General features: G+C 43.2%; 1 protein-coding gene across 6 annotated transcripts in view; it reads left to right on the top strand.

Annotated features, from left to right (window-relative positions):
* Nucleotides 1-24,094, top strand: part of LOC115050597 (RNA-binding motif, single-stranded-interacting protein 3) — a 238,561-nt gene that overhangs the window by 99,029 nt on the left and 115,438 nt on the right. For 4 of the 6 annotated variants that reach the window (XM_029513487.1, XM_029513486.1, XM_029513490.1 and 1 more), the window contains 2 exons: nt 6,646-6,803; nt 19,918-19,976. In XM_029513487.1, the coding sequence (XP_029369347.1) occupies nt 6,646-6,803; nt 19,918-19,976 (217 nt within the window). The remainder of the gene's footprint in view (nt 1-6,645; nt 6,804-19,917; nt 19,977-24,094) is intronic. The other 2 variants (XM_029513488.1, XM_029513491.1) reach the window with 1 other exon arrangement.

Below are 24,094 nucleotides of genomic sequence, written 5' to 3'. Positions count from 1 at the left end.
TCATGTCTTCAGGCGTATTTGTCATACACTGTTATTGTCATCATGTAAATCGTCGTGCTGATCATTTCCAGTGAGGCTTAAAAGACCGATTTCTACACAGAATTCAAATAATGAATAGAGTGGTGTTATTGGAGGAGAAGATTGTGATTTAAAAGCTGTCAAGCTTTCAAGCACTGTGGGATTTTAATGTCATGAATAAACTGCTTAGTGAGACAGGAATGCAGGGAAAAAGAATGACATAGTTTATTGATATAATAATATGCAGATTTGACTAATTTTCTGAAGTAATTTTTGAAGTGAAAATAATGGCCATGGAAATTAAAACACAATAAAATGTTTCACCAATCACGCAGCTTGCATCTGTAACCAAGGACTTTTTAAAGCCCCCCCTTGTTGTCATTCTGTTATAATATCACAAAGCCAGAAAGTATTATGATATGATGTCTTTTAGTGATAACGCTGTCTCTGCTGATAAAAGCCTTATTGAAACAAATCAAAACAACCAAAAAAATTCCTAGGTCATACGCTTGCATTGTTGTTCCTTGCACATATTTATTTTTAGTACTCTAAACTGTGGTGATTCGTGACTAATGACTAATCCAATTTTTCTCTGGATGAGAATTTAATTCTTACAAAGAATAAATAAAATGACTAAAATGGTTCATGTGAAAAAAAAAAAAAAAACAAACTAAAATTTTGTCTTTTTCTGGAGTAGAGTTTTTTTCCACCCACCAGAATTCAATATAAATCAATTATATTATTATCCAATGTAAAAAAAATAATAATAATTTCCAATTTATTTCTTGAGGTAAAATGAAGCATTGCAGGACTGACACTATATGTCACCCGGCTGCAGATAAAACAGATGATTTTGTTTTTATACAGTACAGCTACATAAAGCATCTCTTGTTTACCTCCAAGGTTTTTGTCCTCTCTGTCAGATAACATGTACACATCCTATCTCTACCTCTTGAGAAAAATATGGCTTGTATTTTAACTGTGGGACTGCGTACACACAAACAGTGTCCCACTGTTATCTGGCCTGGAGAGAAAAAGGAAAGGAAGGACGGCTGGAGACTGTAGGAGTGAACTGGTTGGACGACATAAGCGAATAATTGGACAGTAACGGGAAGAATGAAAGGGCTCCTTCTCCTTTTTTGAGGAAGAAAAAGAAAAGTGATGATGGACCAATCACCCTGTTTAAAATTAGTCCTCTGCGTCATTGTCCACAGCAGTGTTGGCTTCCCAGCAGCACAGATCCCAAGCCGTTTTTGTTTTTCCAGAGAAAGGAGGCCTGCAGGCTCTTGGAAGCCCAGAGAGAATTAGATAGTCAAAATGAATCCACCCTACTTTAATCTGTCCTCTTCTCAACTATCCCTTTCACTTATATTTTCTTCTTTTTGGTTTGGGCATACTCAAAGGCCTTGGCTTCAACTCCTTCATACCTGTAACTGCATCTCCTCTTCCTCTTCTCATTTCTCTCATCCCCCTTTATCCCTCCTGTACTCTCTCAATGCCCCAGCATACAGTGCGCTCTCAGTCTTCCCTATTAGGATAGATTTGGCTGTAGAAACAGGAGTGGTGCATTTCCAGGTGAATTGGAGATGATTTGCTATTCAGTCCTCTGGCTATGGGTTTACGTCGGCAGGCATAGACAAAGAGAGAAAGAGCGAGGCATGAAAAAGAGAGGCAAAAGGCGGGGAGACAAGAGCTCTCCCCCTTCTGCCTTTCGCTGTCCCTCCCTCCTCACTCGGCATTGAGATGCAGCCGTGGTTCTCAAAACACATGTTTAAGGGCTAAAGGTTTGGAAGCAGCTATTCAGGAAGGATGGGGGATTTGTGTTCCTCTTGTGCTTAAAGGCTGCTGTGAATGCAGCCGACCGCCGAGCTAGCTGTTAGTTCTGGCAGTGTGGAAGGGATGCCTCTGGGACTACGCTTGTCTTTAAGAGTCTTTGTAGGGACTTTGCCAGCATGAATTAATGGAGGATAAACTGAGAGGCGTTTTTCTTCAATTTAAGGAGACTGCTTGTCATTTTTTGTGACAGGTTTTCCCGCGTGTGCGCGTGTGTGTGTGTGTTTGACTCTCGGGACTCATTGAGCACAAACACACAAACAGGAAGTGCACCCGCTCACATGGGTAACCCCCCCCCCACCCCGCATCATGGCAGCTGATCTGGGGTAGTGGCATAAAGGCCATGGGGGTTTGGGCCGGCCCGGGTGGGGTTGGTTTACTGATATTGACAGTGTGGCCTTGCCTGGCCTCGTGCCAGTGTTGAGCTAGCTCTTGCTGGCTGCTCAGGCCTCCTATAAATCAGGGCCAATTACCACGCTGGTGCACAGCCGCCTCTCCTCTAGTCACAGCCCTGCCCTGCAGAGTGCAGGGAGGAAGGGAGAGAGGCAGGGAAGCCACAACCCTGCTTTCATTCCAATTACCACTACAGCTCCTCTCTGCTTGGCAAACAGTGTGTGTTCACATGGTACCTTTCCACAATTTTTATACAACCAAGGAAGCAACCACTTTATCTCGAGATATAATCAACTTCGACAAATGGGAAACCAAAGTTGCCAAGAGCGTGAACCCCCCTGCAGAGATGCCACATCATTAAACTGGGAATTTGATTCTCACATTGAATTGTAATTACATTAAAATTGTTGCCTTTTCTGCAGTAAAATCCTGTTGGACGCTGTGAAAACTGTCCTGTCATAAAGTTGACCACGGAGTTAATGACGCGAACATTGGCATAATGCAGAAAGCTTTAATATGATGGGAAAAGGCTGTCTGAACATGGCAAAAAAAAAAAAAGCAACAACATGATATTCCCAGCTGGGTCAGATCTGTACCTATTACTTTCAGTGGCAGCGAGGGTGTCTTATCATTGTGCGGCTGTGTGAATATACAGTATAGCGCTATGAATTCTCAGCCTATGTATTGTATGTTAGATTTATCATCCTCACATAATACACTCATAAACATTCGGTGGCATGTCACTGAAGCTGCGAACCCCCCTGCATGGCTGGCTCAGTAAATTGGGGCTGTGTAAACCATTCTGCCCGTCTAAAATACAGTGCAGCAAATTGAAATCCCCAGTAAGCCTCTGTAGCAGCATGTCACAGCTGGGTAGGGTGGAGGGAGAATGGAGTTTTTTCTCATTTACCACCTGGAGGTTTTTGAAGTGTCATAACCAGCTATTCCCCCACACTCTCTTCTATTTCTCTCTTTAACTCCCTTTCAGCTTGCCTCCCCCCCCCTCTGTTTCCCTCTCTCTTTTGCTCAATCTCCTTTTCCCCTCCTTCTCTTGCTGAAATGGGCTTTGTCAAGTGCTGTATTCAATCCTCATCATTCTGACACAGGAGGCTTGTATTTATTACATATTTGAGAAGCCGGATCTTACAGGCTGACAGGCTGAGAGCAAACAGAGCCACAAAACCGTCCGGAAAGAGAAACAAGCTCCGTTGTTAACCTCCAGTAGGGTGCCCAGAGGAAGCCAAGGCATAACTTGAATCAGAAACAAAACAAAACAAAACAAAAAAAGATTGCAGAGCTTTTCATTGTAATGTTTGTGTTGAAACTAATTTGCTGGCTTATTTCTCTCCCCTGCCCCCTGTGCTCCATGTGCATACACTTCATGGGCATAACACTTGATAACGGGCTCCTGAAAGGCCAGTTTTAATTTAACAATGACAGCATAACGAAAGCTTGTCCATTTTTCATATCCAACTTATCTAGCACCCCCCCCCCCCCAAAAAAAAAAAGGTAAAGTTTAATCATTTTGAAAATAGTAAAATAGAAACAAAAAGCACCATTAAAAGCTTAAGTCCTCAAGAATGTGTGAATAAAGCCATTCACCCCATCCCACCATACAACAGTCTCCATCCCGCTGAGACCTTCAGCACCCATTCCATCCTTCTTCCCGGGGGACTGTAGCGGCCTTTTTCTTTCCTCTTGGATAACCTCGCTCTCTGCCTTCTCACCCAACACTGTAAGTAATGGGCTGGTTCTGACCCTCCATGCCTCATTGTGTAAGATTTCAGCTTCTGACCTTAAAAAATGAAAGCAAATCGATAGGGCGGGACACATGAATTCCAAAGCCCAGGATGCAAGCCAAGACTGGAGCCGAGGGAGGAGGAGGAGGGTTGTGTATATTACTGAAGGGCTAAAACAAAGAAAGAAAGCCTGTGAAGGAGAGAGAGGCTTTCAATTAACCTTCAGTGCTGACAGCAACACTGTGTGGCGTCTCCTGTTTTTGCTGGCGAATTTGTACGTGTCACCCGGTATGTTAAGTGCTGTGTGTATTTCAGCTACTGTGGATGAGGGGAAAAATAAAGAGGCGAGGGGCACGCAAGGTGGAAGCCTCAAAGTCGAGATTTGAACTGCAGCTCTGCGCGTTCTTGTAACTTTGAGTGGGAGAGAATAACTCCCATGGAGCAGTCAGGAGATTAAAATTCTTCTATTCTCCTGCCGCAGCATGAAAACGTGAATGACTAGAGACTGGTTCTCTCTCTCTTCTTTTTTTTTTTTTTTCTCCCCATTCTAGCCTATACAACCTGTACTACCAAAGGCAAAGAGGTGTGTGTGTGTGTGTGTGTGTGTGTGTGTGTGTGTGTGTGTGTGTGTGTGTGTGTGTGTGTGTGTGGTGTTTGGAATTCAAAGCTACAGATTTCTGATGTAGAGTAAGACTTAAACAAACAAAAGTGACACCTTGAAATTTGACCATTGGTACTGGGGGGGGGTTAGAATACCTGAGGGAAGACTTGGCTGTATTGCAAACACATTTAGCTTTCAGATTTTTATTCTTTACCTTTATGCCTTGTGACAGGGAGAGGGAGCAGATGAGGGCACCTCTCAACTCTCTGCTTAATCCTGTTTCCGTTAGTATTTCAGTGCAATGAGTGTTACAGTGTCTCAGCTATCTGAGCTATTAAGAGCTGAAAAAAATCAGACTGTTCATATACCTAGGTGTTTAAAGGTCAGCATTCAGACACCTTTAATCCTCACCTTTTGTTTTGAGGACGTGTGACCTGATGTGCACTTGCCCACAGGACCTGGGACTGCCCCAAAGGACATAAAATAGCTCTGGTGATGGTTTGCTTCTGTGTGGAAAAAGGTGTTTTTGAGTTATTGCATGGCGTGTGTGTGTGTGTGTGTGCGTGCACAAACCCATAGACGTGTGTACAGTATGTGTGCGTCCAGCACAGCGAGTGGCTGCCCATCAGTTCCACTTAGCCCAGCGTGGTAATTAGCCGTCCATTGATGGACGTGGCTCCCTCTTCACGCTTCAGGGACCCCGGCTCTTTGTCAGAGGAGTGGGAGGCGACACGCTGGGATGGCACACACGCTTAAAATAGCGCATCAAATCAGCCATGCTCCGGCAGCCGCTGCTAACGGATTGGGGGGCTAATGGTGTGTGTGTTGTGTGCGTGCATGGATGTGCCTGTGTGTGTGTCTTGAGTTTCTCTCTGGGGAGGGTGAAGGGTTAACATTGTTAACTAGAGCTGGTGGAGGTATTTAGTCATGTCCCACTCTGTCCACGACCATTTTTTCTTCTTCTTCTTCTTCATCCATCACTCACTTAGTTTACAGCGGTGCGCATCGTCTCTTTCTCTCGTGTTCTCCCTCTCGCTCCTCTCTTCCTCCACTCTCTCTCTTCTCTCTCATGCCCACAGGTCTCTGGTTCTCTCTCTCTCTCTCTCACTGCCACTATGTGCAGTGTCCCAGCAATAGAGATATAAATGGGCTGTGAGCAGGGGGCCCTGACTCCTATACCATAAATCTACACTAACAGCACAACTGGTGCGTGAGGAGAGCAGAGGAGGTGAAAGAGATGTAGAAAAAGAGAGGAGGGAGCACATATCTGATGCGTTTTGAATACATTTTGGATTATAGAGATTATACTGGGGAAAAAAAAGGCATTCATATTGAGATGTTTATGAAATAGGCTGCAGAGGATTACTGCATCAAGATGTCACACCCTTGGAAGTGTAAATTGTTTTACAGTGTAATGAAATTGGTTTTGAGGATATGAATAGTAAGCAGGAAGTGTTCGTCATTTGAAACTGTTTATAAGCTGCCGGGAGCCTTATGAACCCTAATTTCACAGACTATCCCCAGTGAAATGTTTATTTAAGAGTAATAGTTCAAAATCCTTAAAAAAAAAAAAAAAAAAACCTTGAGAAGTTTACACCCTTCATGTTTAGATTGATGAAGAGTACACTGACAGTGAAACAGATGCGGTTTATGACAAAAAGTGATATTGAGTGAGGTGAAGTATGGGTGAATTTTAACTTTTTGTCGCTGTGCAGATCTTTTTTCTTTGCTATTCTTATTACTTGAGACTGAGATTTCATATTCTTCAGAAATTTAATCATGAATATTTGATCCTGGGTTTTCATTTCTCAGTGACCCTGATCTCATTTTCTCTCTGTTTTCTAATCGGCCAAAAATATCTACTCTTGTTACTGAAATAACAGTGATTTCTTATCCTTGAAGTCAGTAACATTTTTATTCCCTTTTTCTCACAGTCTTCTGCTGTTAGCTTGTTTCTTTATTTTTGCACCTTGTCACATTTGTGTTCTTCACACTTATTATCCTAATGCCTTCAATGTAATCGAGTTATGTTAAGTTTTTCGCTTTATTCTTTCTTCCCAGCAGCCCTATGCTCCACCCCCTCATCCAATGGCTCCTCCCAGCCCGAGCACCAACAGCTGCAGCCAGGGAGGAGCGGAGCAGCTGAGTAAGACCAACCTCTATATCCGAGGCCTGCCACCTGGGACCACCGACCAGGACCTCATTAAGCTCTGCCAACCGTAAGTACCTGGAACCAATATTGTTGAACACAGGTTGTGTTTGCTGTGTCTGAAATTAGTAAGTACACTCACATGCTGCACACAGTGTACATAGTGTACTCAGCGGTGTGCGAATTTCAAGAATGTAATGTTGTCCCAAATCAAATGTTGCCAATTGTGCACTCACTGAAAATTACTTTTACAACATGTGACCACAGTTGTTGCCTACCTGATGGCTACTTTCTTCACTTGGCATGAAAAAGAAACTGTTACTTTTCTGTATGTACCTCCTGTCTCATGCAGAATATAAATTAGGCCATCACAGGATTTCACTAATTTGAAAATACTTTGCTGCATTGGTGACTGTTAAGGGTGATAAACGGCCATCATTGAGATAAAATCTTTTGACAGTTGTTTTGTATGAATGCAACATCTAGTAACATGTTGCCATACTTATCAATGTGAATGCTTTTAAATACTCAAAGTGAGGATGGATGTATGCAAATTGAGACGCAGCAACTGTTGCTCTTTCATACTGCCAGTTCGGAAATCTAATTTTAAACACTTGCTAAATGTATTAAACAGCATGCAGTGTGCAGATATAGCTGCAGTTTCACATTTTTAGTGCTTGTTCTGCAGTCAAAATAAGTGGAATTGGGAGATTCCCCTGACAAGATCATATTTCAGTATCTGGCTGAATAAATCAGGTCTGACAGTCTGGAGACACCAGAGACACTTTGTATAGATGATGATGTACTTGCACAAGATGGACGACTAATTTACATTTGGAGAGAGTGAAGACTTTACCGTAGCTGTAGGTTATAGGCATCAAACCACAGAGCTAACGGATAAGTCAAATGTCAATCTAAGCTTTTCCACCTGGCCACCATACAAAGTCTGCTTGCCAGACTAGAACTGGCTGATTTCTCCTCTGTCTGTTGTTAGATAATCAGTCTCTTGCTTAATGAGACTAAACCACTAATTGACCTTTTTTCTTCTGCAAGAAAAGGTCATGGAACACTTGTTTGTATTCAAGATTTTGCGCGTGCACATGTTCATGCATCTGCGTGTCTTTGTGAATCTTGAATAAGATACTGTAAAAACTGAAGGTAAACAACAGGCTGCATATTTTCCTACAGAGTCAAAACTGACTGCTGTGTCATTGTGGGGGACAAATGTTGCCATGCAGTGTATACACAACTGAGATATTAAACTTTTAAATGCCAAACTGATCAAACCAAAAAGCTCTCCTCTCACTGGCAGGAAGAAAGGTCCATGTGAAATACCTTGCACACCCCATTAAACTGCTACCAACTGAGTGTATATTAGGGACACACACAAAGGCACTCATAAAAATCAGCCAAATACTCTTGATAGAGAAAACAGACACACACACACACACACACACCTGCCTGCCTGCACAAAGCTCAATAAGGCCGAATAAAGCTTAGATTGGACCACCTCCCCCAGGAATCACAGACCAAGACCTCATCAAGCTCTAACACACAGTCACAGGGGCTTTCTCTCTCTCTCTCTCACCTTGTCTCTCTCTGTCTTTCTCAGACACACACACACACACACACACACACTTGCAGCAGCAGCACACACACACACACACTTGCAGCAGCAGCAGCACACACACACACACACTTGCAGCAGCAGCACACACACACACGCACACACACACACTTGCAGCAGCAGCACACAAGCAGCTTTGTTCAGCTCCATTAGGCCCTTTCACTTCTAAAATGGTGAAAAGGGGGTCAAGATCATTAATGGAGACAAGGCCAGCAGATTGTGAAATACAGGCCATGAGTCTGTCTGGTTGCGTAACCTTTTCTTGGCCATATTTCCAGAAATGTCCTGGTCTAACGTGGCCAATTATTCAATGATCCTTTGGAGACGGGAACATGCTGTCCAGTATATTTGGTAATGCTCCCGGTAGCCATGTCATAAGTCATGCATTTATTCTTGATACTGACCCATCGAAATTCCATTAGCCTGAGAGGCAGCCTGATAAGATTTGGAAAAGCACTCGGCATTTTGACATTGCACATCTCTTCCTTTGCTCTAGCATTCACTCAGTTGTACTGAGCTAGACAGTTTCAATTTCATTCCTAATTCCATATGATCTTGAATATTTTAAGCAGCACTATTCGGAAGGGCAAAGCATGTCGGGGCTTATGTAAATACCCAGCGAGTGTGCATGTTTGTGAGTGTATATTTGCATTCTAATATATAGCTTTATGAAAAGCTAGAGACTTTGTGTGTTATTACTTGGATCTGTTGTGGTGTCCTCTAGTGGCTGTCCCCTGGTTAAGCTGTTTCCACAGGTCCTCTCACTCTCTTTTTTTCTGACGCCTCCCATCCTTCCCTCTGTGTGTATCGCCTGCCTAAGAGCCCCCAAGGTTGCCTGAGGTGTGCTGTGCCAGTGAAAATCCAATGCCACTGAAACTTTAATTAGCCAGACCGTGTTTCAGTGGTTGGCGGGTGGCAGCATTCTAGAAAAGGTCATGCAACTGTTCTGCAGTCTGCAGCACCCTGGGTCCCCCTCAGGTTTTTTCCCAGATGCCCAGCACCCAGCTCCTCCCCTCCTGGCATACAGCCCATCAGCTCTCTCAGGGAGACTGTGTTTAACACAAATGCACACTAGATGTGGAAATGTAGTTTTAGGAAAATGAGAACTAGGGGAGATTCAGCCACATTAGCTAGGCCAACGATTTGTCCTCATCATTATCATATGCCTGGCTGCTCTCTCAAGGTTTACTGTGTGTGCCCGCATGTTTTTAAATTCCAGTGGGGACTTCAGACTGGATACACACTAACACATGGGAACTAATGCCACTGTGGGGACAAAAATTGAGGACCTAATTGGTAGAGACAGATTTAGGGGTTAGGGTAAAGTTAGACTCAGGTTGTGTGGTTCCAGTTGTCGCAGGAATGCTTTCTGCATGTGCACAGATCCCTGTGAGCTCTGGCACTGAGATAATGAAAGGTTGGTTCTTTTTGTTGTGACACGCAGCAGCTGTTGCGCCCTGGTTCAACCAATATCTTAAAATCAAACATAACACTGCCAAACTGCATTTTTGATATCAGGCCATGTTGTAGATGTTGATTTAGTTTGTTCCATATCACATGAGAGATGCCCAAAAATTGCTTTCTCTGGCTTATGAACTCATCATCGGCACAGCATTTGTCGTTACATGTGTGAAAAGTATCTATCCCATTAATAGTAGGCAGTTGTATCTTCACTAAAAACTAACCGTATGGCCTTGGTGTTTGTGCAGACTTCTTATTTTTCTCTTTGCTGATGCTGACTTTCCAATGTTGCTGATACTTGAAATTGTGTATCTACTGATAAACTGTCATGTAAAAACCGACTTGGTTCAGATGGCTTCCACCCTCGGATAAACTTGGAACCAAATCTTAAATTGTTCAGATGTGGTCAACAACAACTGAGCATGTGATTATCTGAGTAACCAAGGCCAGCCACCTCTGTCGGTCCCCCTCCAGCCGCTGGGAGCAGAAGTAAAGTGTGATGAAAACCAAAGTTCTCACAGCACTCGGAGTTACATGCAAAGAGCTGTTGAACGAGTAATTAAATGGATTCGGGTGGGTGCTTAATCTCTGTTTTGTTCAGCTGGCTGGAAGTCGGGTTCTCCACAACTATCAACCTGATATATGGGCGTAGAGAACAGGCCAAAGCAGTGGAATGGGGATTCATTGGCTCAGCACCCAGACAGTGAGAGGCCTTCCTTCTTGCCTGGCTGGCTGCATGAGTGGATGGATGGATTAAAGGATGGATGGAGGGAAGGATAGAACAGCCGTTACTGTGAGAAAAATTCCTTGGCCTAACCAGCCAGGTTGAGGCACTGAGCCAAATGTAAACCCAGCACCAACCCCATCCAACCCAAAGATTGGTGCAGCCAGAGTATCCAACCCTGCCCACAAAGCCAATTCAGCCCCCAAACATTTGAGGGCGAGGCAGACTTCATAATCTCTTTTATTAGTTTGATATAAGATGGCGCCCACTTTTTTTTTTCATGCAATCACCAACCAGGAGAGGCGCAGAGAGAATGGAGGCCGCTTGCAGGAAAGAGAGAAAGCTTTTTTTTTTTTTTCCTCTTTTCTTTTTTTTTTTTTCCGAGGGCCCACACCTGGAATAACAGGGACAAACAGTTCACATTTTTTCTGCCAGCAGCTCGAATCCATAACTCAAACTGCCAAGAAAGCAAAGGACCCTAGAGGTCCCCAAACCCACACAACTCCTCACTCCTCCACTTCTTCCTCCTCAACCCCACCTCCTTCTCATCTGCTTCCTCTCTTCCCCTCCATCTCCTTCTGGTTCTCCTCACCCAATTTCTGCCGTGGCCAAACCACAGCTGCGCCCTGTCTGTCGCTGGCTTTCGCCTCCATGCTGTATCCTGATCAAACGAAAAGAGTGAGCCAAATCAAGAGCTAATCACCACCAATTGTCCAAATAACCTTTCCCGTGTGTGCTGAGGGAATGGGGGGGGGGGGGGAGAGAAGTGGGAGAGAGAAAGAGTCATGAGGTATGCTAAGTAGACTAGCTGAGGGGAGGAGAGAGGAGGGGTGACCCTGGGACCACCTGTTTTTATGGCGCACAGGCCCTGGCACTCAGCAGTGCCACATTATCCCTAATGACTCTCCGAGGTCTACTGTTGACATTAGCTGTCCAGCTATCAGAGCCGGCCTGTCCCATAGCTCTGTTAATAAATAATAAATAAATAAATAAATAAACAAACTGAGAGGGAGAGGCAGTGTGAGCAACGGTCCTCAAACCTTTGCTCTAAAATGAAATGGATACATTGACAAATATTACTGTTGACAAGAAGAGGAGTAGCAAGCATTTGTATTACAGCTACCACTGAAGTCTGGTTATTTTTAAATGAGCTAGAGTGATGGCATTCTGCACTTGTTTACACTTGAAGGAACAACCTCTCCTCCGTACCAACATCGTCAAACCACAAATGAAATTTATTGTTCGTTTCATTTCAGCTAACCCAACAGGAGTGGGACTTCTTACCGCTCATGGATCACATCAGAGATGATGCTATCCTACCAACTTAGCAATTCTCAATCATGTCAATAACTTCAGACTTTATTTTTAAACAATGACATTCAGTATGACCAGAAGATGAGCTGAGATGAGTTATATTGTTTTTTATGTTTTAGATACACTGGATACTAAATCATTTAAACATAAAATATTGGCAGGTACAAAGTTCTGATCTTGACAGAGCTTAGAAATACATTTCTCTGTGTTATTGCAGAGACACTGGAGTGTAATTCTGTGTGTTTGTGTGGCAGGGTGCGCCCCGCTGACATAAGGGTGGGTGGAATCACGATGCAGGCCTCAGCGTCGTGGTGACTGTCAGCCATTGGCAATGGACGATGCCCAACCCTTTAGTGAGACAGCCACAGGAATGCCCCAAGTAAACTACTCCAGCAGCTTCATGCTGAGTAGAGGCATCTGCTATTCGTGGATCCAGAACCCTCCATTCCCACTTCTTTGAACACGTTTGAACACCTCTGTGTCTTTCTCTCTGCCCTCTTTCATTTTCATTCTGCACTTTGTCATCTGTTACACTCTCTCTACAGTCCGTGTCTCCTCCTCCCTCTTTCTCATTTGCTCCCTCTCATCTCATCATGATGCTCATCTCTCTACTCCAGGAGTAGTGGCACAGTCATTTTTCTGGCCAGTCCAAAAGAACTAAAATGCAACGCCTTTTTCCTCCCTAAACATTGATTTCAGAGCGAGGGAGAGCAGAGAAGCTGATTTGGCCTAAGGCTGCTTTTTGAATTATTTATGCCCCCATTACTGTATACATGACACATAGACAGTTTGCCTATTTAAAGGCTAGAAAGAGGCTCTTTTTAAGTTTTGCACTGAAGTTGACTTTAACAATTAATAAATAGCTCGGATAGCATTATTATTACATTCATTTATTATGGATTTCGCTTATATCCATTTCACCCGAGCTTGTGTTTCAGACCTAATAGTATATCAATAACCATAGAAACCAATCTAGTCCTTGGAAAAAAATGCTGCTTTGCGCAACAGTCTTTTACCGCCCCAATCACAACAGCCCAACCACCTACTCTGCTTTACATTTTATCTGACTCCAGCTGTCCAGTGGAGGACAGTTTTTAAGCTCCAACAGAGGCGGCATCAGATTCTCCGGTACAAAAAGACAGATTGACGTGCCGGGCAAAGCCGGAGATCTCTGGACTCTCTGGTGTACACTCTCCTCCCTCCTTCCCCCCTTTCTCTTGTCTCTCCATTTTCCTCTACTGACTTTCCCTTTCATTTGAAGCTGTGTCTAGAAAGCAAAAGCAGCACCAGCACAGATGAGATGTGTTCATTTGTGCGTGTCAGACAGCCGTGCGTGGCATGTGGATCTGACAGGTTGGACACTTCCAAACAAACAAGGGCTATTCTGCAAGGCTGGCTCTGACGAAGACCTGTGTGTGTGTGTGTGTGTGTGTGTGTGTGTGTGTGTGTGTGTGTGTGTGTGTGTGTGAGACAGAGAGAGAAAGCAAGGCAGTGTAACTAACTACACTCAGAACAACAAGCTAATTCTTCCTGTTGTCACTTACTACTGCTCTTCTCTTTCTGTGATGCCCATTTGCAGTTAACCAGTCTGCAGCTTTTTTAGGCTCAGTCTGAAACACTTTTTGGGCAGAGGTGTCATTTTATCTCTTAAACTTTCTCAACCTGTACATCCTTAGCAAATAGTTCTTTGGTCTGCTGGTCAGAGCTCAGATGTGCGTCAGGGTCAAGCAAACGAAGCACAGAATTACTTTTCTCTAGTACACAGTGCCCACTTAGATCCTCTGTAAATGACCATGGTATAGAGAGATTTTGGGAAATGCACAGTTAGATGCCCTCGCCCAATGTGAACTGGGAATGGCTCCAGCACCCACTGCAACCTGGAAATGGATAAGTGGTAGAAGATGAATGAATGAATTGGGGAACACAAGAAAGTATCTGCTACTGAAACTTTTTTTTCCCAACACATGATAGCTTGTTTGTCTAATCTGTACAAAACCAGGCAGTAAAAATGTCAAAATAGCACCATTCTGCTTTTAATGTCTTTTAATGTGAAACTGCAGACACAGTAGAGATGCCGTGACACATGGTTAGGACCAGAGAGAGAGAAAGGAAGGCAGTGAGGAGAACGTGGCAACGATTTCTTTGACAAATGCTTGGACAAACTCTGAAATTCACAATTATTTTAAAATTCAACTTGGCCAATGATTTCCGCACACATGCTGAAACTTTGAAATCACTTTCTTTTCCTTTGGAAATTGTCTAACAGGAACCCAGTGGCTGCTATTCTGCAGACAGGAGGGGAAGTTTGAAAGCCTCTAATCAGTTTGTTATCCATTACACACTTGTCAGGTAAAATGAATGCTCACGAGAAGAGATCACATCGGCAGGGAAATGAGGAAAAATTGAAATTAGAGGAGTTGATGACAGCTAATGACCACAGAGTGTGCGCACGCTGGCAACTTCAACAGAATGGTGTGATGACACACTGGCAAAGGTACCGCAATCACTCCATTCTGGAGATGATTGGACATCATGCTGCACGTTGATTGTGTTGTTTGTTTTGTCCATCATATTTTTACATCTACTATGTTATGATACAAAAAAGCACTAGATGTCCTGTAGTAGTGCCCCGAGAGTGTGACTTGTTGAAGTAGATGAAAACATAAAAGGAGAACAACCACTCACAGCTCGATTAACTTTCCATTCCAAGATGTTTCCCACAATTAGAGACAATAGATGTTTGAAGCTAAGCATTTGCCAGTTTACCGTAAACCTGCCAACAAAACACACGGGAATCCCTGCAACTAAAAAAAGAAAAACCCAAAACTGATTAAATACTGCCAAGAAAAAGATGGCGTATTCAAGCCAAGAAAGAAATTATCCAATTTGTCAAAGGTTTTTGATTTATTTTCATTGTCACTGTGATACTTTCAGAATGCAGACACCACGTTTGTCATGCAACAATACTACGACACTAGAAACCTTTCTGTAAAGATAAAAATATCAAATAAGTTCCTAAAGTTATCATATTAGCATATTTTTCTCATTACACAAAGAAGGAGGTTGAAGGTGGACTTGGCTAAATGTGTCACAGTGTAGAAGGATAGAGATGGAGGCCATTAGCAGTGAACAGCCAGCTCAGAGGTCCAGCGGTCATGAGAGGAAGTCCCTGGTGGTGGACCGAGCAGCTGCTCTGCTACCTGCCAGGTGTGAATTGAATGAGGGCAGTTTTATCCTGTTGTGTATTTCTCTCATTTGCTTATTTCTGTCATTTGTCATCTTTTGTTTTTGTTTTCTACCGCCCCTTCTATTTTTGTTTTTGTGTCTTGTTTTTTTGTTGTTGTTTTTGTTAACCTTCATTTTAGCTGATTTTACCTTTCTCTGGAAACATTCTTATTTATAAAGCTTTGGCTCTCTTAGTACTCATAATGCTCCGTTGTCTGGGAATCTTTCTTGAAGTCACAAGTTCTTTTTTTTTTTTTTTTTTTTTTTAAATAAATATTTTGGGTACAAATTGTGTTACTGATAACTACAGATCACACTGTAATGTAAGTACTGTCAGTACAGGTGAAGTTTTAGGTTAACTGGATCCTAAAAGATTCTTAAGTGTCGCATAGCAACTGCAAAAGCTGCAATGTTTCACAAATGGTGTCTGGTTAATATTTCTATGAGCTACAGAGATGTAGGACATGCTAGCTACAGTTTAAATATGTACTTTTTGTTTATGTATTATGTATACAGACAAACGCTAATGCCTTACGTGTGAATGTCTGTGCGCGATTGCCTGAGATTTGTCATCTGTCACCTTTTTTGTATTCGGCTCTTTGTCACATCCTGTTTCTCCTTTTTAATCTTTGATATAAGAGTACAAAGAAGTCAGTGCTTCTTTTCTGTCTTTTTTCTTCCGCCTTGTCCCCTCTGCACAGCTGCCACAGTGATATCTGTCTCTTGTATTAGCATCAAAGGCTGAACAACATGAAACACATCCTATAAAGTTTTCAGGAAATGCACAGATCCTTTTCTGATTAATGCTGTTAATAATATATTTTAACAGATAATTTATTGAAAAGAAAAAGTGCAACGCCATCAAACGATTCATGAGTCCACCCCAAATATGGGCCAGCTGCCTGCTTTTTTGAAACAAAGGAAGCGTGAATAATACATAACGCCAGGAAGATATTGTTGAACAACCGGCCGCTCACTAGAAATGGCTGATGGACAAATTAGTCTTCAACAACACGACTTAACTCAGCGATTGACCCGACTGACAAAGTACTAAAGATTTGTCAGCAGATAATTGTTCAAGGTGTTTGTTGGCAGGAAATTGGTGTAAAGTTGTCACTAATTGGTAGGAATAATATGTTTGATTCCTCTCTGTGTAGCTTTTAATCTTATGCTGCACAGAGTGAGCAGTAAATCTAGATGGCGGGTGCCGGCGGCACCTGCTCCTACATGAGCAGAGCTGTTGGCGCGGCAGCTTTTTTGTTTTTTCCCGCTACAGTTACTAATTCAGGTTCGCCCCACCTGCCCACCGTGTTGTGTCATAACTTGCACAGGAAGACCTTTTGGAGTTTGTGTCCAAAAGCCAAGGGCCAGATATGAGCACAACACTTGGGTGGTCTGTCTGTCTTTTCCAGTGTGTGCTTTCCTGTGTACCCACACCACCACAGTGACGTGTTGTGGTTCTGGCCAGCCCTCTTGTTCTCGCTCGCTCTCTCTCTCTCTCTCTCTCTCTCTCTCTGCCTTCTCTCAAAAAGCCACTTCACTTTTCTGGCTCTGATGGAAAAAAATAAAACACGCCTGGATCATTTCATCCAGCCAGAGAGCGGGGGGGGGGGGGGAATGGTGCAGCGCTGGGATGCCACTCATGCACATGATGCTGCTCTATGAAAAACATAGCTGGGCTTTTGGCTCAGCTTCAGTTTTATCACATTTCAATGTCCAGACAGCTGTCAAATGAATGACGTGTTTTACATCCCCCACAATTTGTACGTTTTCATCATTTCTAAAATAACTCATAAAGTCTCTGTTTTTATAGGCAGTTTCATTTCTAGCATCTTCTTTTCTTAGGGTTGATCTGATGTTGCATCAGAATGATTACCACGGGATTCCTATTAGGATGGAGGAGGAAGAGCGAGACAAAAGGAGAAAAGTGAAGGATACAGTACAGGAAAGAGAAGTGGAAAGGATTGTAGGAGAGGAAGCGGGAGCGAGAGAGGAAGAGTGAAAAAAGATTTGTGAGGAGGGGGGTGGGCTAAGGGCCAGCGAAGTCAGAGATAAGAGGCAGCGAGAGTGATTGAAATAGGATTAGTGGAGACAATCTCTGCATCCCGGCCGCAGCATCACAGTGTTAAACCTGCGCTTCACAGGGACTGCCTCTGTCACATCAAAGCCTCCCCAGGCCTGCCTGGCAGAGAGGCAAAGGAGCCGCCAGCAGGGTCGTCCATAGCCCCACGCACGCACACACACAAACACACACATGCACACGCACTACATTCATGAACATGCTGATCACATTCTCCATCCTTCTTCAATATGTCTCCATTATGGCCACGGAGCTGGATCCTTCCACCTTGTCTTTTCATCTTGCTGCAGTTTTTTTGTGGCAGGTATTTGGACTGTGGATAGGATGTATTGATGAGCCGTCTTTAACATTTAATGAGGCAAGCAGTGATGAGTTGGCATTGGAAAGCTACTGTCTCCCGCTTCCCCAGAGTCCAAACAAAGTTTTAATGAGAACTTTCCCCCAATTTGTGCCAAAAGCACTGAGCTTTTTAACCGCTTCCCAGACTGAAAGCATACATTTTTTTTCACTTAAGTACTAAAACAGGGATGACACCTGTGTGCAAATAAATAGATAGGCACACAGGGATAAAAATACAATACCTATCTCAGTGGGTTGCATGTACAAAGGAGCTGTATTGAATCAATATAATATGTTGGTATTATAATAAAGATTGCTGGCATGAATCTTAAATCCTTTCTTTGTCAAGAGGTTTAAACTCCATTATGATAGAAATTTTCTATCTGATTCTCTCTGAGTCTATAGCTGAGCTTAAGTGAGACATTCATATTTGGTTTTATATCACATTACTATTCAAGCTTTGTCCAATGTTTTCTTTTCAATGGCTATTCAGGCATATATTTTAAAATATACCCATTTTTAAATTTTGTCAGTGTTACCACATACTAACTGTGTGGTTATAAAGAAATGGTTTCTCAGGTCATTTAAAATTATTTAAGCTGCTGTTAAGTCTCCATTTACAGCTTTATAATGATGAGATCATATACACCAAGATGGAATATTTCACTCATTTCACCAGTTCTTGCTTGTAAGCTCTCACAACAAATGCTGCTTTGCATGTTCTCCATTAAACAGAACTCACTGTTTCATGTTATTTTTTTCTACTAAGGCTCTCCAAGTAGAGTTTCTCAGTGTGATCAAACATTGCACCTCGTTCCCGATGTGTGGCAGCTGATTATGGATCCCTATAGCTAAAATGGCCTGTTTACCTGCTGAAGGGAGACAATCCACTGATTGGGGAGGGCTGTCTTTGTGTTCACATGTGCACCTCTGTGTGTGTGTGTGTGTGTGTGTGTGTGTGTGTGTGTGTGTGTGGTACAGTGTCTATGTTTGTGTGTATGAGCTGGTAGTTTTCCTCTTGGAGCTCATCAGTTCATATCCCCCACCCACCCCACTGCAGCATGCAGTAAATAGAGTCTCCGGCACTCGTTGAGAAATGGCACAATTATCCCCCGCTGGTGAAATATGGGCCGGGATGCACCAGTGCTTCTTCCCTACAGAATATGGCTGTGTGTGTATGTGTTTGTTTGTGTGTTGTGTGTGCCTGCGCACGTATGCGAAATGTACAGACTGTAGATGTTTTTCCTGCTCACTCATTGTGAAGTGCGTTGTGCACACAGGGAATTGTTCTCACTTGTATTTACAGCATATACAGGCATGTACACATCACCTCCACAAGTGTAATTGTACAAGCAAAGGCTCAGCTGCACACACACACACACACACACACACACACACACACACACACATATATATACAGTATATCCACACATGCAGATTGACATGCACACTATTTACAGTCCTACAGTGCCTCTCATCCTGCACACGGTGCAACATGTTGCAGTTTTAGCTGAGACAAGCAGATAGAATAACTCACTGTCAGTCTTTTACATCTAAAAAATTCATACAGCTCACTGTGAACGCCGAGCTGTCGAATCAAGAAATGTAACACCTTTCAATTTTGCAGGGAGCCGCAACAACAACATTTTAGATTATGAGCGTAATGGACTTTATGCACTTTTAGCAATTTCAGTTTTTTATTGACTATCAAAAGGCCATCCGTGCACTGCAGCCTCCACAGCAAATGGGTCCAATAAATGAATGACCACCAGATTATCAAGCAGTTAGGTAAATTAATATTGTTATTGGGTTGGACAATACAATATTTGGTAAATGTGCTCGTTTGCTTTCCCACCAAGAGATAGATGAGACGACTGATTGCAACTATTGGGTCTTTTTGACGCAGTTAGCTTAGCTTAGCATGAGCCATGGAACCAGGGGGAAGCAGCTAATTTGGCTTGGTCTGCCACCACCTCTAAAACTCACAAATCAGTATGTTAAGTCACAATTCTTTTTACTCAGTTCTTTCTATTTTTTAGTTTTTCAATGTGAAAGCAATTGCTTAACATCAAATATGTTATGCTGTATAGCAACATAACAACGTAACTTTTAAGACTGTCCACTATGCATGTCTGCTTTTAGACCTTTTGAAAATGTTCAGTGACTCCCTGAAATGTCAGAGGGCCCTGCATTCATTTGAAGTCAGTCATACACATAATGTTATTAACCCCGAGTGATTTCTCTTTCCAATGCCTTTTGACATTTGTGCTACTTCCCAAATTGGTAGCTACAACTAAATGGCAGCTTACAGAAAATAAAACTTCAACTCTAACCACAGGACAGCACCACCAGTCAAAGTTATTTTGGGTCATTCTGAGTCAAAAATCCCAAATGTTGTCTCTCTGTCTTTACAGGTATGGAAAAATAGTGTCAACCAAGGCCATTCTGGATAAGAACACCAACCAGTGCAAAGGTAAGTCATTAGTTTGCTGATCCTGTACACCCATCTTGTTTCTGTGCACTAGCCACCATTCTTTAAAACTGTGTTCTGTCACAGTGGTCCAAGTCCTTTGTTAGACCTCAGCCAATGATGCTTTGTGCCTTAGGTCACCAATTTAGCAAGTGGATGACTTGCACTGCAGAAAGGCTTTGGGTAAACAACCTGCTTATAGATGACACTGCCTTGCTTCAGAGGATAAGCATGCAGCTACTGTTTCTTTCCCTCCCGAGCTCCTCCTCGATTTCCTGCTCTGTAACATGGAAGACAATCTTTTGGAAAGCCTGTTTCTGTTAAAGGTCCATTAGTGACTGCACAGTAAATTGTGCGCACATGCAGCGATGACATTAGTGGCTCGTTTAAAATTGTTTCTTGAGCACACAAAGCTTGCTTGAACATACACGACCAATTAGAGGACTAATAAGGTAGTCGGGATTAGATAAACTTTAATTACTATCATTGTCACACTCATCTTCCCAGGGTCTTTGCTCACTTCAGACACCTGAATCAGACGGCTGTAAATATATTTCAAGTACTTTTTATTTTGTGTGTAATCGGTTGGTAATGATCAAGGCCAACCTAGTCTTTGGTGGAGAAAAAGGGAGAGTCGGAGAGAGAATGGAGCGATAGAGATATGTGGGGGGGAGATTAGTGTGCTACTTGCCCCGAGGTGTCTGGCAGCACTGTTTAAGAGCTATTGAAGTTCCATCAATACTTTTAATTGCTTTTTGTGGTTTCCCGGGCTCTGAAGTGTGGCCTTCCAAGGTGAAGCTGTCTTCTTAACCCTGCTCCAAACCTGAATTTACCCTGGCAGGCATACTCAGGGTCAAAATGTTGAGGAAAAGAACCTCTGCTTTTTAGAGGATAGAGGAAAAATAGGGCTGATTATCCTTACCAGTCCCGTTACTGAATCCTACGGGCTATTAAAAAGAAGGCTGGATGCATGCTAGTTGGAAGAATGACTGCGCAGGTCACAGGACACAGCACAGGGTGGATTAAAGAAGAGAAAGGCACAGTGGAGGAAGGTTAGATTCGATTGAGACAAGAAAAAGAGGTGAGGCCCTTACATTTTCTGTGATGGAAGAAATACACTGCGCTCAATCACAGGTTATCCATCTCTGTGTCCGGCTGACCTGAGTTATGCACAGCACAAAAACCATCAGCTCAGCTTAGCACTGTGGTGTGCGCGAGACAGTGTTTCCCATAAGTCACCCTCCTGGAATGCAGTGCTGCTGAAACGCCAAGAAGCAGTATAAGCAGACATATTTTATGACTGGAAAGGGTGGTTGTGCCCTGTACCCAGCGTGGGGGAGGGAGGGGGACAAAGGGGGAGATGCGTGCAGAGAGGAAAGCAAAGTGTGTGGACTAACCTTGAAGAGTAAATTGCAGTTCTTTAATGTTTGAAAGACAAGTTGAGGAGAAGAGATTCTACACAAAAACACGATTACATCTTTCCCTCTATCCTCTGAAAGGTGAGCAGGTATCAAAGCGTAAATGAGCCAGGCAGGTGTAATAAAGGCTGATAGGCTGGCGTGCGTCTGTGCTGCTCTTAACAAAGCCAAATCGACACATCGCCCTGATCTGGTCATGCATTGTTTCCAGTCATATGACCCTCTGACCCTGACACTTGTTTAAATGTCAGGCAGGCTGCTTATCACCACTGTGCGACCATCACACAGCGATCATCCTTTACCTCCATCCATTCTTCCTCTCTGCCGGTTCCCCTCCACCCCTTTGCTGTCTTTTTTTCTTTCTTTTTTGTGTAGTTGTGCTCAGTGAGTGTATTGCCAAAACAAGTTGAGAAAAAGAGGTCACAATCAGTCATCTGTAACAGTGACCTAGCTAGAACGGAAGATTGATGGTCAGCAGACTTATCTTCTACTCACCAACTCTCCTTTATATTCTGATTCTGTCAAATCTGTTGCCGAGCACACGTTTTATTTGTATACTTTGGATATATTTCCATGGTACGGTAAACCATCATATACCTTTTTGCCTTTCGTGCAGCTGTAGCTTTGAGGCAGAGAAGGAGGATGATGTAGAGCGTTCAAGGAAAGAAAAAAAAAAAAACTAAACTGAAACTGGCTCAAATTATTTCTACAGTACAATGTAATGTGATCGTACTTTATTTTAAAATGTAAGTTCAGCACAACAGATATGTATAAACCATTCCTAATTAATTGTTGGTTTATTGTGCAGGTTTACAATTTAGTTTTCTCCACATCACCACTGGATAGATTTTTGTGAGTTCCTATTTGCATACATTTAGATTATAAATACAGATGTGATATTTCACACTTCTGAAGTAATGCTAAACCCAGACGAACAAAAAATGTTTTATTGCTGTGCCAATAAAATGCCTATAGAAAGAATGGCCCTAAATAAGTATGGAAAGGAAAGTGGGGAGATGGAGAGCGGTTGATGTGGGAGTGAAGGCTATGTGTTGTAGACGAGCAGAAAGAACAGCAATGACGCTTTGGGTGCTTACAGGTCAGGTGTCAGTGAAACACATATACAAACAGCAGCGAACACAGGTACGGCTACCACGCACAAACAGCTCCACTACTCCTTCTCCATCTATGCATTTACCGACATTAGATGAGTGTGTGCCACTGCTGTAAAGCCCTGATTTAAAGAGCCCGATCCCCACCCAAAAAAAAAAACACACTAAGATCATGTAATAAATCTCTCCCACGCAGTCAAACACAAAAGGCACACTCGCAAACACACACCCACATGCATACACACTAATCATACCCAAGAACGCGCTAACCATCCATCTGCCTGAGGTCTGCGAGGTTCTTGCAGCAGCAGTAGCCATGCAACAGATCTATCAATCCTTCTGCTAACATCCCAGCATGCGTGCCCGCCTGTCTGCCTGTTCTGGCTGCTCTCCTCCACCATGCAGGCCTTTCAATGAGCCTCTCTATCTTCCCAGCGCTGACTCACTACCTCACTCTGTGACATGCACAAACACTTTCTGGGCACGCGCACACACATGCATGCACGCCGATATTCTTGCAAGGGTGCACAACAGATGCACACAAACTGTACTTTCTGATAAATACACACGCACATGTCTTGGATGTAGCCCAGTTCAGAGAGAAATGGGAACAGGAAGTTATGAAAGGGCTTTAGGGCTGTCAAGCACTGTGGGTGAGTGGAGGCATTCAGCTCTTCATCACACTCTCTCTCACTTGCTCTCATGCTCCTCCATACTCTCACACTGTTTCTGCTTACCCTCTTTGTCTTAGTTTTTCTCTCTCACTCTCATGCTCTGTCCATCTCTATATCTGTTTGGGCACTTTCACATTTACTGTAGAAATGCAGCAGAGATTTGGGGTTCGCATCACAGATGGAGAGGGGGATTGAGCATGGCAGAGGGAGAAAGAAAAGGAATAGATTGTGAGAACCCAAAACCGCTCATTTGCCATCCATGCCCACAAGGGCCTCTTAAAAGGCAGCGGCGGCATTTGAAATAAAGCAGGGCTGACCGAATGGAGACATTTTATTTTTCCTGCCAGTGCCCGCAGGCGGAGGAAATGACCTCAGCCCTTTAAAGGACCTCCGCTTCCTCCTCGGCCGCTGGGAGATAAGGCTGTGCTGAGATTCACCGGTCTGACTGGTGCTCTGCCGCAACAGCCCAGCGCACTGAATTGTGGGAGATAGATGAGATGAGATAGTCTCCCGTGGCTGTGTTTGGCAGTTTGCTGTGTAACTTGCCATCCATTTTGTATGAAGATGCTAAAAACTCACAAGGGCTTTACATAAACTCAAAAATTGGAAAAATTTCTCTGGCCTTTACTGTATTATGTGGGTGTGGCATACTAACTTCCTGTTTTGTCCCAACCAATTTAAATCATGCTGGAGGTTTGGAACATTTGAAACATTTTAAGCTCAAATGTAACATACATGTCCAACTGAATACCTGGTCTTATGGTCAGGTAATTTGTACCTGTGCTGAATCGGCTCCAAATACAGCGTCAGTACTCTGTAAGCCTTTCAGCTTGACCATTAAAATCTGAAACATCCCTTGCACTTACCCCAGGATCAACCTAATGGACAAATATAGGCAATCTGATATTCTAACCCAG

The sequence above is a fragment of the Echeneis naucrates genome, chromosome 11 (assembly GCF_900963305.1).
Source record: "Echeneis naucrates chromosome 11, fEcheNa1.1, whole genome shotgun sequence".
Classification (NCBI taxonomy): domain Eukaryota; kingdom Metazoa; phylum Chordata; class Actinopteri; order Carangiformes; family Echeneidae; genus Echeneis; species Echeneis naucrates.
Note: the sequence above shows the minus strand (reverse complement) of the source record. Positions and strands in the feature narration are given on the sequence as shown.